The sequence below is a fragment of the Vitis vinifera genome, chromosome 3, assembly GCF_030704535.1.
Source record: "Vitis vinifera cultivar Pinot Noir 40024 chromosome 3, ASM3070453v1".
Lineage (NCBI taxonomy): Eukaryota > Viridiplantae > Streptophyta > Magnoliopsida > Vitales > Vitaceae > Vitis > Vitis vinifera.
Genome location: NC_081807.1, coordinates 3,447,984 through 3,460,949, shown reverse-complemented (window position 1 = coordinate 3,460,949; position 12,966 = coordinate 3,447,984). Strand labels below are relative to the sequence as shown.

At 35.2% G+C, this 12,966-nt stretch overlaps 2 protein-coding genes and 1 non-coding gene across 5 annotated transcripts; 1 reads left to right on the top strand and 2 right to left on the bottom strand.

Moving 5' to 3' along the window:
* Positions 1 to 1,217: 1,217 nt before the first annotated feature.
* LOC100257219 (uncharacterized) lies at positions 1,218 to 3,439 on the bottom strand. 3 transcript variants are annotated; one of them, XM_002284063.5, is made up of 5 exons: positions 3,059 to 3,439; positions 2,900 to 2,979; positions 1,738 to 1,856; positions 1,570 to 1,646; positions 1,218 to 1,479 (listed from the first exon to the last, which is right to left on the bottom strand). In XM_002284063.5, exons 1-5 carry the CDS (start codon positions 3,291 to 3,293, stop codon positions 1,469 to 1,471), a joined length of 522 nt encoding a protein of 173 aa, XP_002284099.1. In that variant the 5' UTR covers positions 3,294 to 3,439; the 3' UTR covers positions 1,218 to 1,468. The 3 variants fall into 3 exon arrangements, with proteins under 3 accessions (XP_002284099.1, XP_059591814.1, XP_059591813.1); XM_059735831.1 differs by having other exon boundaries at positions 1,218 to 1,646; positions 3,059 to 3,404; XM_059735830.1 differs by having other exon boundaries at positions 1,218 to 1,856; positions 3,059 to 3,403.
* Positions 3,440 to 5,428: 1,989 nt separating this feature from the next.
* On the bottom strand, positions 5,429 to 5,509 carry LOC132253578 (small nucleolar RNA U30). Its single transcript, XR_009465440.1, has one exon. It is a non-coding gene; the product is annotated as a small nucleolar RNA U30 (small nucleolar RNA).
* A 1,091-nt stretch (positions 5,510 to 6,600) lies between these two features.
* LOC100246890 (putative pectinesterase 11) lies at positions 6,601 to 8,706 on the top strand. Its single transcript, XM_002280460.4, has 5 exons — positions 6,601 to 6,909; positions 7,034 to 7,193; positions 7,514 to 7,702; positions 7,798 to 8,033; positions 8,499 to 8,706. The coding sequence occupies exons 1-5, from the start codon at positions 6,659 to 6,661 to the stop codon at positions 8,704 to 8,706; spliced, it is 1,044 nt and encodes a 347-aa protein (XP_002280496.4). The 5' UTR covers positions 6,601 to 6,658.
* The last annotated feature ends 4,260 nt before the right edge of the window (positions 8,707 to 12,966 follow it).

The following is a 12,966-nucleotide window of genomic DNA, read 5'->3' as shown; positions in this document are numbered from 1 at the left end:
ATTGGCATAAAGGGTCGACATTAGCAGGATCCTTTCTTTCACCGAATCATAAACTGAAGTAAAAGAATCAGGGTTTATAATTTATATTGCAGCTTAATGTTTCAAAAAATGGAGTAATAATACAATGATAATAAGCCACCTTAAAGAGGTGACTTTAGAATTGGAATGATTGGGACAGAAAATATATAGAAAGTGAAATTAATAAAGTCTGAATACTGGAATTTTTCTTTTTTTGTTTTTGGGAATAGAGGATATCTAGCCCATTAGCATCAAGATCAGTAGTACTGCAGCTGCAGCTTAATACTTTCTTGCACTTGCCCATGCTTCATGTCAAAGGCCTCTAATCAACATTTCTTAAGCCTTTAACTAAGACATATATGCACAATGGTCAAGCACTAAATTCCACTGAAGATTCTTTTCATAACATATCGGTTGAATGAGCAGGCAGTGGAGGCACACAATCTCGACAGAATGCAGATATTAGAATAACTAATTTGGGTTATATATAGCTATAAAATTTTCAAATAAAATTTGTAATGAGATTATAGTTAAAATTTAATACCATAACGTTACAAATTTGAACAAGCTATCAGTTCTATTAATAACTTCAATAAATATAAGTACACTCAAATGGCATTATGGTTTCCATGCAAGGGATGGAATCTATATGGGTGGACAAATAAATTGTTCTATCCTATCACAGTTTCTAGCTTCATTGGCCATCCGAGCATTTTCTTTGAGACATCTTTTCATTTGGTTCTTCTAGATTTTGCAATGGCTAGGCTTCACACACCCTCTGTTGAACTCTTTTATTAAGAATTGCCTTCCACAATTTAATGATTATTTTTCCAGGAAAGTCGAAACCCTGAACCTAGAATGCAAAGATGCAGATCTATTTGGGAAGATAAGCAAGTGCAATATTTATTTTTTTTCTCCAAAGCTTGATCTGATCCTTCCACAGGACAGGAACTGAAGAAGAATGCTCTTCAAGCTCTGGAAGTTTGGGAAAGTAATAAGAAGCAGCAATTGCAGTAGCCTAGTCCTAACAAAACTTGAGATGGTTGGAAGTCAGCTGAATGCAGGCTAGCTAAATCATTTGAAAAGCAAATTGCTCAAATTTGTATATTCATCGTCTTATGAATTTGAGAAGGCCAAAATTTTCTCATGCAGATAAGAATAGACATCTAATATGTACACCTAAAAATTCCACAGAACCATACATCAAACCCATCATCCTAGATTCATTTACAGTATTCCAGCTAATACAAAGATATCAGTTAACAATACCATATTCAGTGCAATTCACATAGAATATCAAAAGAAAAATATATCTTCCATGCATTTCAGATTACATAAATGACAAAACCAACTTTGTCTTCTGCCCAAGCTCCACTATGATTCACTAGCATAACTCTTCAGGACTTACAGTTTCTTATCTGTCCATGGTTCCACCAGTTCAATGTTCCTCTCAAGCTTCTCCTAAAATCCAAAACAACTTACATGTAAAATTCCTTAAAAATTTAAACTCATTATAAGAAATTCAAGGGTTCAATAAATTTAAAATAATACCAATCCCAGGAACAATTATAACAGGCGCTGCTGTACAGTTGTGGAATACATGCTCGCTCACACTTCCCTGCAGCACACTGTACAAAAACCCCACAATAAGATATGTTTTTGAGCGCACACACACAGTGAAGGGAGAGAGAGAGAGAGAGAGAGAGAGAGAGAGAGAACCTTTGAAGTAAACTTCGGCCTCTGGTACCCATCACCACAGCTACTGGCAGTATCCTTTCTGCTTCTTTGCAAATTGCCTTACCTGCATCCCCTTCTACGATCCTAGCCACAGTCCTCACCTGCTTCCATGTAGATTATACAAAATCCTTGATAAAAATATTCACATACCAACACAGTATTATTGTAAATTCTTGGTTCATAGTTGACGTGGGATTTTGTTCGTACAAGCAGTCCTGTTGGATTTTTCGTCTTTTGAAATGGTTTGGTTTAGGTTTATCTAATTTGATCAAGGCTCATATTTAACCAAACTTTAAAGGAAGCATATGATCAATTTGGGTAACAGGAAACAGGGATCAGGGAGGCAGAGTATGTTTATGACAGGTGCTCAGAAGTGCATATGAAGTGTTGAATTCAGAACACATTATCCAAACTGAGAATAAACAAATGATTGATTGCATGTAAATAATTTAACCATGGAGAATAACCACAGGCAATTGTTAAATTGGAGTACAGGTAATGAACTGGGATACTAATTTACAGAGGATTCACTTGTACGTAAACAAATTCGTTCATGAGATACAAAAATTTGATATTGTTAAATCCTAAGCACTGAAACTTGAGTGCAGAATTGCATGACATCTAAATGCTGAATAAAATCATTATGTTGGGACCAAGACAGTGCCACTTGACAAAAGGGTTGAAAAAATTGGGCAACCAGAATTGAATTACTTGAGCCAAGGAAGGCATTATCACCAACCGCATGTCTTGAGAAGATGATAATGAAAACCCCAAAATCCCGAACAATCTATTTCAAATTTTTAAAAAGGAATTGCCACCATATAACCCACTAACATATGGAAGCACAAAACAATCTAATCATCCTAATCTCCTCATCATGTAGATAACCTTGGAATTTAATTTACATAATCTTACTTTGAGTTGGAGAATGTGACAGAAAAGGCTATATTCTTTTTTGTTTCATCCCTTACCTCAAACTTCTGTGATATGCATGTACCGACTCTCAAACAAAGGGAACTGGTATGGAAAGTAATAAAAAAATTGAAACTCCTAATTTCTGCCATTAAAAAAGTGGGATAAAGAAAAGAGATTTCGTCACTTTGCTTATTCTTTCGATCACAATTTTGAAGAAATAGCTACTCACCATGGCAACTTCATAAGCCTCTATCGCAAGCTTCTCCATTAGAGCTCGACTTGACTCGTAAACAACCTCATTCGACACGCCTGAAATAAAACCTAGAAAAATTAGGCAAAAAATGGGGGAAAAAATTCCAAACGAAGATGAAGATGAAAAGAGACATACTGGATACGGCGTTGACGAGGTGAATGGTATCAGCGAGTCTGCAGAGGTGGATAAGTGTCCAATCAAAGGCTAGCTTGCTGTTGGGACCATGATCGACGGCCACAATGATGTCACGGCCTCTCCTCCTCTCGCCAGTCTCTCTCCCTAGTTCCGGCGGGGGCACCACCGGAATCAGCGACGGCAGCTTCACTTCTCTCCATCCGTACTCTTCTACGTCTTCCTTCACCGGTTCCATCTCTCCCTCTCCCTGTCTGTCTTTCTGGTAGTCGACGCGACACCTGGTTTTGTTATTGGGCAGCCGCCCCTGAATTTCCGTGTGGCCGTTGGATATGGTGGAAATGTCAATGATCCGCGTATCTTGAAAACCTTTTCCGGAAAATTCAATTACTTCGGTAAGCGAAATCTCATTTTGATAACGGTAAAAATTTAATTAGCTTTTTCATTTCTAAAAGCAAAAATGAAAATAGAGGCGGAATAATTAAAATTTTAAAATAGTAAAATACAACGTAAACAGTTTTCATTAATGGTTTCCGCAAACAGTAAATAAATTTTATTTGTAGTAATTATAATATTTTTATTCTCTCTCCAAAATTTTGCAATCGGATTTATCTTATTGGTAAATTTGAGGCTTGTTTGCTAAAAAGGGCTCTAATTAGTAAATACTAAAGAATTTTTCTAATTATCCCGTGATTATTTAGGGATGATAATGAGATGGTTTTTTTTTTTTGGAATTGACATGCATTGCCCTTAATGAGAAGAGTTTAGGATATAGATAAAAGAAATTTGTCACTGATTTAAGAAATCTTTAAAAATCTAAATGGATTATAGTATGATTTTGTTCCACTTACCTCATCTTAATTATACATAATTTTAATTAAAAAAATTAGTTATTATTTTAATTTTTCAACTTTTTTTTAACATAAATAAATATTATTTTTCATAGAAATAAATTATAAAATATTTTTAATATTTTTTTTTAAAAAATCATATTTATTTTTAATAAAATTTAAATTTTAAAAAGAAAAAAAACAAAACTTGAAAAAAAAAAAACCAGGAATGGGGTGGATATAAGAATTTTTTATACTTGTGTGTTTTAATTTTTTTATAAAGATGAAAATAAATATAAATAAATAGAATTGGATCGGGATAAGAGTAATTATCACAAACTCGTAACATTGTCATCCTATAATTATTTTTGAAAATATGTTTGAGAGTTACTTATTTAGTCACTTAATTTTAAAACAAAAAACACTTTCTCTTTTTTTTTTTTTCTTAAAAAAACAAAATAAATTTTAAAACACATATAAAAATAATTTATTAATATATTTTTTATTCTTTCTTTTCACTCTTGCTAGCCTACTCCTTTTCCTCAAAATTTCCTTTTACCATGGCGCTCTCTAACAAACAAGTTTGAGGCTATATTTACCGTGCATTTTCTAATGTGTAGAAGTATTATTTTTTTTTTAAAATTAAGTGTTAGTATGGATTTTTTTTATTTATTTTTAATATACATTTACTTTATGTTTTTAAAAAATAATTTTAAAAATTCTAAAATTTTATATAAAATTATTACCATTTTCCAGTTTTAAAAATAGAAAATCAAAAGCATATTTCTTAGATAGGGGGAAAATGTAAAAAAAAAAAAAAAGAAAAAAAGAAAAAAAGAAAAAAAATAAAAAATATATATATTTAAAATTAATAATTTATTTTTATATGAGATTTTAAATTTATTTTATTTATATTAATTTTTAATATAAAAATATAATAATTTAGAAATGTATAAAATTTTTATTAATTTTTATTACAGTCGGTTTTTTATATTTTTATTACTACAGTAAAATAAAACATTCTGGTCTAAAATAGATAATTTTTAAGGTAAATAAAAAAAAGATTAATTTTACAAATTAGAGATGATTTGACCCTTTTAATTAAATATTTCCTTCTACCATCCTCAAGCAAAGCACACAAAAATAATTTTAATTGCATTCCCACGTCAATTCAAGAGAAAAATAAACAGGGGAAAAAAATAAAAATAAAAATTCATAAGCTATTTTATTCAATCTTGAACTTATTATTTTATTCATTTTTATATAAAAATATAATAATTAAAAAAGCCTGAAATTTCAAGTACATTTAATTTAATTTTCTATTTTTTTTATGATAAATTAACCGAAATAATTTTTAAATTATTTTATTTTTCTCCTCTTCCTGGACTACACGTAGGAGCATTAGAAACGCCCAGAAGAAAAACCAAAAAGCATATCGGCCTCCAGCGTAAATGGATCCAACAGCATGAAAGGTAATAATAAAAGTAACAAATAAAGAAATGGATAATGAAAGAGGAAAAGAAAAGAGAAGAAAGAGGAAGGTGCTCAGAATGTATTGAATGGATAAGAAAGTATCCTCAATGAATCTTCAGATTAACGAGATCTTTTAACCTTCATCACAGCACCTTCTCTTTTCTATATGCATCCATGGAACAGAGACCGACAAATTAGGGTTTGCTTTTCTCACCGGAGGCTGAGGAGACTAAAGGAAAGGGAAAAGAAAAAGAGGAAAAGAATCAGCAGATTTAGGGTTTTAGGGTCGCGTTTGGATTATTTATAGGGAAATGAGAGTGGACTTGGGCCGGATCTCGGAACATTTCATATTTGGGCTTTTAGTTCTCTTCATTTGACTATTTGGGCTAGGCAACCGGCCCAAATTTTGAGTGGAGCAGAAAAATTGAATTCCCATGTCTGCTCTCCTACTATAAACAAATGAATTATGTTTTGCTTTTACATAAATTTATGTATCAATTTATCTTTGAATTTTAAATATGTTTTTTAAAATTCAATAAATTATATATTTAATTCTACTTTTTTTCTGACTTGAACTCACATCAAATTAGACTTGGGCCTCAAAGCAAAATCCCAAGGGCTTGTTTGGGATCATTTTTATTTTTCACTTTAGATGAGAGTAACGTAAAAATTAAATTAATAATTTTAAAAAATAAATTTTATATTATAAATGTTTTATTAAACAAAAAATAAATTTTTCTATGATTCCTTGAATCAAAATTTTTTTTTCTAAGTTATAAACTTCTTTAGTAAAAAAAATAATAATAATAATTAAAAATACTTTTTAATAGTTTGTCTAATCATCACATTTTAAGACACTCTAATTCATGAATCCCGGAGACTTCTCTGGTGGTAAACTCAAAATTGCTGGTCTAATCACAGTTTGGTGGCAGTGGTTGTTGGTTGTTACAGGTTTGGAAAAACACAAACCCTGAAAGCATTTTTCAAAAACAGTTTTGATTCTTGTTCCCCAAGCACCACTCTCTGGCACCTGCTTCTTCATACAGCAACATCCCTTTTCTCCCCCCCTTCATTCATGCAGATACATGTAGCCATCTCTCTACTTTAACTGTAAGCAACCCACCAATTCAGCCATCAATCCATTGACTTTCCTCAGGCTTTCCGTTATAATAAGGCCTAGCCCACCAAGTCATGCATTCACCTACATTTTTTTTTTCATCAAAAGCCAGTAGTTTAATTTAATCCCATTTTTATTAATTCTCTGCACTCCCTCCAAGACAGAAAATTTCGACTTCTGCACATGGGTTTTGCTGTTGCGGCAATGAAGATGGTTCATCGTGGTTATATTGTTGTCCTTTTGGTTGAACTGCTTGTTTTCTGTTCTTTCATGGCTTCCTCCGCCACAAGCTCGAATGACATGTCTACTGCCATTCTCATAAGGGTTGACCAGTCTGGAAATGGAGATTATGGCAAGATTCAAGACGCCATTGATGCTGTTCCATCTAATAACTCACAGCTTTATTTCATCTTGGTCAAGCCAGGAACATACAGGTTGGTTTGCAGCTGTTCAAATAAGAATTAGGTTATATATCCTTTTAAGAATTGGGTTTCTGATATCTGATGGGAATCTCTCTCTCTCTCTTGTTTGTTTGTTTTTAATCAAATGGTTGAGCAGAGAAAAGATTGTTGTGCCTGCTGACAAGCCCTTCATAACATTGAGTGGCACACAGGCCTCTACTACCATAATAACATGGGGTGATGGAGGGGAGATATTTGAGTCTCCAACACTCTCCATATTGGCTTCTGATTTTGTTGGAAGATATCTCACAATTCAGGTATTTATTCTGATCATTTCAGTGTTTGAATTCTTTCCCATGTTCTATACTGAATTTCCCAGAAATCACATGTTCTATTGGTTAATTATTAGTCACATCCCTTGATTTTTCTGTAAATGAACTGAAGTCCTATGAGGTTTTTCCATGAAAACTGAATCAGTCCATTGTTTTCAGATAGGATTTGAAATGAGTTCTTTCTGCTAAATGAACTTGCAGGTGGGACACTGCCAAAAAAAAAGTGTGACAGTTGGCCCTCACAAACAGTTATTTAGATCCAAACTCTTACTGAAATTTGCAATTTATATGATGATTGTTTACAGAATACATTTGGGACAAGCAGCAAAGCTGTTGCAGTAAGGGTATCGGGCGACAGAGCTGCATTCTACAACTGCAGGATCCTGTCTTATCAGGACACTCTCCTGGATGATGCTGGAAGACATTACTACAGAAACTGCTACATTGAAGGAGCCACTGATTTCATCTGTGGAAGTGCTGCTTCTCTCTTTGAAGTAAGTTTAATTTCTACTAGGTTTCAGGGGAAAGAAGTCTGAGTTGATATGCCTTGTTTCAGAATTTTCACCCAGTTGGGATGATGTTCTTGCAGAAGTGTCACCTGCATTCACTCTCTGAAGGAAATGGAGCCATCACTGCCCAACAAAGAGGGTCTACTTCAGAGAACAATGGCTTTACCTTCTTGGGCTGCAAGATCACAGGCGTTGGAACTCCTTACCTTGGAAGGCCATGGGGTCCTTACTCTAGGGTGGTGTTTGTTCTATCCTTCATGTCCAGTGTGGTACAGCCACAGGGATGGGATGACTGGGGAGACTCCAACAAGCAAAGGTATATATGTCATATTCCCTCCCAACCCAACTATGTAAATATAGTCCGAATCAATGGACCCACCTTTAAAAAATGTCTATATATATTTGTTTAAAAAAGTTTATATATATAATTAGAAACTTTTTTTTCTATCTAGGATATCACAATCATCTTTACACAGCATAACGTCCTCGTTGTATTTTATGAAATTGTAGAGTCAAACAAAAACACTTATTACATAATCAAACAAATAAACTCCCGTATCGAGAAAATCAGCTTTGATACTATTTATAATATTTCACTCCCAATTATGTAAATATTATCGGTTTTGGACTTAATATGCTCTCACAACTTTAAAAACATTCTACATGATTAAAGGAGTCTATATATACATACCATGATATCACACTTAATTCTTTCAAAATTGAAATTTCCTTGTCTAAGTTTGTCGATTATTGATTTTTTGCCGTGCTTTTGGTTTTACAGCACAGTATACTATGGCGAATACAAGTGTTATGGTCCTGGTGCCAATAGAACGGAAAGAGTTGAATGGTCGCGGAGCCTATCAAGCGATGAAGCCGTACCCTTCCTGACGAAGGAGATGATAGGAGGGCAGGGCTGGCTTAGACCTGCACCAACCTACTTCATGAGAGGCTCTAGTGTTATCACCATGAATACTGATGGAAAAAACTAGAACAACACAGGATTTGTCAACTGATTGTTTGATTAATTTGGACTTCAGAATCTAAGGAATTGTCTCTGTAATTGATAAACTATTCTTTGTAATTCAATAGAAAATTTTATTTGGTTGTACACGTTGATCTTCTTCACTTAATAATAAAAGGGCAATATGAATGTCTTGTTCTGATAAAGTAGATAAAAGACAAGTGACATGGATGAGGTACAGTGTGAATAAGATTTATGACTATGTGCATACTTTAGTATGAAAGAACAACATCTGCCTGCAGTATTATGTTGGCCCACATGCTGTACACATCTTATTTTTTACCTGCGTAACAGAGGCTAAGATGAAGTAGATGGTGGAGGAGACATGTGCCCATTCATTGAATAATGGGTGAATTCAGTTCATTACCCAGAAGAAATCAAGATTAACCTTCTACCGCCCTGTCTGTATGATTTCAGATGCCTTCCGATGGAGGTTGAGCAAAATGGTACCATAATCAAGAATAAAAACCATAACAATCCACTCTCTTCCCTATAGATATCGTCCATTGTGAGTTTGATGAGTCTACACTTGGCTTTAAAAGTGACCCACACCCTATGTAGAGATAACAGAGTTTACATGGATGACGAGACCAAACAAACTCTCACACTAGAGTTCGGATCAACTCTCCCTTCTGTATAGATATTATCGGTGTTGAACTCAATAAACTTTTATAACTTTAAATGCATCTACATGGTTAAAAGAAATATATGCATAAATTTTTTCAAAAACTTTTTCTTCAAGGGAGTATCACAATAATAGCTGTGGGATCATTAATGCAATATTCTCTACCAAACCCTTTTAAAATTCAAGCATTACTAACTGCATACACGCTACAACTACTCACATCCAATCCAATCCAAGAATCATGCACCAACAGATATTTCATGGCTGATGGGCCATTCGCAGGCTCACCAATTTCCATGGACAACAACACTGAATTAATTAAGAAAACGATACAACTCTCCAGAGAGAATGTTAAAAGGGAATAGTAAAACTTGATAGCTAGTTGGCAACGTATCAACCACTTGGAAGTTGGAACCTTTCAAATCCCTAACGTACATTCAATGTCAAAATTGACGTTTGTCATGCATCAGTCTATGAAAATGAAATCGGTTGCTAAATATTTCAGACATATTCCCCAGAGTTACCCCGTTCTTTTTCTTTTTCATGATTCAAGGGAAAACAAAGCAGCGGCATCAATCATTCTTACCATTTTTTAGATCAAACTCAACCTTAACTTTATCACCAATCTAACAGCATTACATGACTTCTAATGAAACAAAACTATTTTACATCTGAGATGGCATTCTTTGACAGTGGATGCCTGCTTGTATAATAGCAGTATCTAACAAATAACATATACTGCCATGAAAGCCACAACCAGTCTATTATTTCTGGCAGTTTTATTTGGAGTTGAACCCAGGATCAGCTTCACTCAATCTTAATCCCATCGATGGTTATATTCATACAGTTGAACCTTGGTACCAAGGTTACCCAGATGCTCTCATCTTCGTCTGCCTCCAAGTCTTGTAATAATTCAGAGATCCCTAATTTGAGACTACTCTTCCTCATTACCAGCCAAACACCATGAGGAAGGCTAACAAAGGTCCCTGCAAACGCTATGAACTCTGGAGCAACCTTTGATGTCTCATTAAGTACTGCATTCACAAACACATCAAACTTAACATAAATGTCCTCCTTGACCTCAATTCATACACAACCATGACCTCTTCTTCTTTGAAATCTTTCTGTTTCTTGCTCCTATGCTTCTGTGGCCTATGGACCTTTACTCTTATGGTGGTGTTCAGAGTTTGACCATGGGGTCCAAAGGCTGCTGATACAATGAGGCTGCTTGGAAGGGTTGATCAACCTTGCTCATCTTCTTAAAAAATGATGGGGATTAATGAGCACCTGATTGTGGCATTGCCCTTTTATTAGAGCAGCCTCCGTAGGGAATTAAACCGAATTCCCAACCCGTGAGAAACAAAAATTAGAGAAAAACACACGCCAAAGAAAAACAATCACATGCACAAGACAATATTTACGTGGTTCGGCAATTTGCCTACATCCACGGAGTTGCAGGGATATCACTATTATCAGGGAAGAATACAGAGTACAACCTGGCGGCTACAATATTCTCTCTATATATATAACACAACAACCCCACCACACTAAAAAACCCTAATTAAAAAGGTGGTTCCACAATGGGCTAAACGAGCCCAACAAGCCTCAATAAATCTCCCATTAAAAAGCCATGCAATATTATTCGGGTCGGGTCGTCAAATCGGATCAAACAAAACTAGGCTCCACAAAGCCCAACAAATCTCCCACTTGGAGACTAGTCCAATCACCAACATCAAACCGCTATCCTCCAAGAAACAATCCCTCATCCCCACAACTCATCCTCCTGTCCTCAAGCTAGAAGACCAATTGAAGCTGCGCACAGCTTCAACTTCTCAATAGTGACACCCTTAGTCAATATGTCTGCCGGGTTCTTAGATCCACAAATCTTCTCAAGTATTACTAGTTTATCTTCAACAAGATAACGGATAAAGTGGTATTTTGTTTGTATATGCTTTGACTTTGAATGAAAAGCCGAATTTTTGGCAAGAAAAATTGCACTCTGACTGTCACTGTATAGAATGCCCATCTCCTGCTTCTTACCCAATTCATCTAAGAAACCATGTAGCCAAATCATCTTCTTTCCAGCTTCAGTTGCTACAACATACTCAGCTTCTGTGGTAGACAAAGTAACAATCTTCTGTAGATTTGAAACCCATGATATAGTTGTACCACCTAGAGTAAAAACAAACCCAGTAGTACTCTTTCTACTATCAATATCACCAGCAAAATCAGCATCTACATAACCCTGCAATTTCAAACTTGCACCTGTGAAGCAAAGACATGTATCTAATGAACCCTTCAGATATCTTAAAATCCACTTGACTGCCTCCCAATACTGCTTTCCAGGCCTACTCATGAATCTGCTCACAACTCCCACTGCATGTGCAATGTCTGGCCTTGTACACACCATAGCATACATCAAGCTGCCAATAGCTGAGGCATAGGGCACCTTGCTCATATGGTCCCTTTCTTCTTCTGTCTTTGGTGACTGTTCTTTGCTTAGTTTGAAATGACTACCCAAGGGTGTGCTCACTGGTTTAGCTTCATTCATGTTGAACCTGCTGAGAACTTTCTTCACATACTCTGACTGTGAAAGCTTCAATGTACCATTAGCCTTGTCTCTAATGATTCTCATACCAAGGATTTGCTTTGCAGCTCCCAAATCCTTCATTGCAAACTGTTTGGACAATTGCTTCTTCAGATTATTAATCTTCTCAATGTCAGACCCTACAATAAGCATATCATCCACATACAACAGTAATATGATGTAAGAGTTGTCAAAGGACTTAACATACAAGCTTCACATCTCTTGAACCCAATTCTATGCATAAAATTGTCAAACTTCTTGTACCACTATCTAGGAGCTTGTTTAAGGTCATATAAGCTCTTTCTCAGTTTGTAGACTAGATTCTCTTGTCCCTGAACAATGAACCCTTCTGGCTGAATCATGTAAAGGTCTTCCTCCAAGTCACCATGAAGGAATGCTGTCTTCACATCTAACTGCTCAAGATGTAAGTTTTCTGCAGCCACCATTCCAAGTACAAGTCTAATTGTTGACATCTTCACAACTGGAGAAAATATCTCTGTGTAGTCAATGCCCTCCTTCTGCTGGAACCCTTTAACAACTAATCTGGCCTTGTAACGTTTGCTACCATCATGTTCATTCTTTATTCTGTATACCCACTTGTTGTGCAAAGCCTTCTTTCCTACTGGCAATTCAGTCAGTTCCCATGTCTGATTCCCCAACAGGGAATCCATCTCATCCTTCATGGCTAACTCCCACTTGCTTGAATTCTCATCTTGCAAGGCTTCATCATAACACTCTGGCTCACCACCATCAGTCAACAGGAGATAATTTAAAACAGGTGAATAATGCTGCGGAGGTCTAATGTTCCTAGAAGATCTGCGAACTTCAACTACAGGTGTACTCAGATCTACCTGTGAATTTACATTCTCCTTATCTTCTTCACCCCCTTTTTGGACAGTACTTTCAGTCAATTCATCTAAGTTGACAAACTCAGATTTCTTTTGATCTATCTCTGTAACATCTGACACTACAGATGACCTGTCTTTGTACATAACCTGTTCATTAAATATCACATT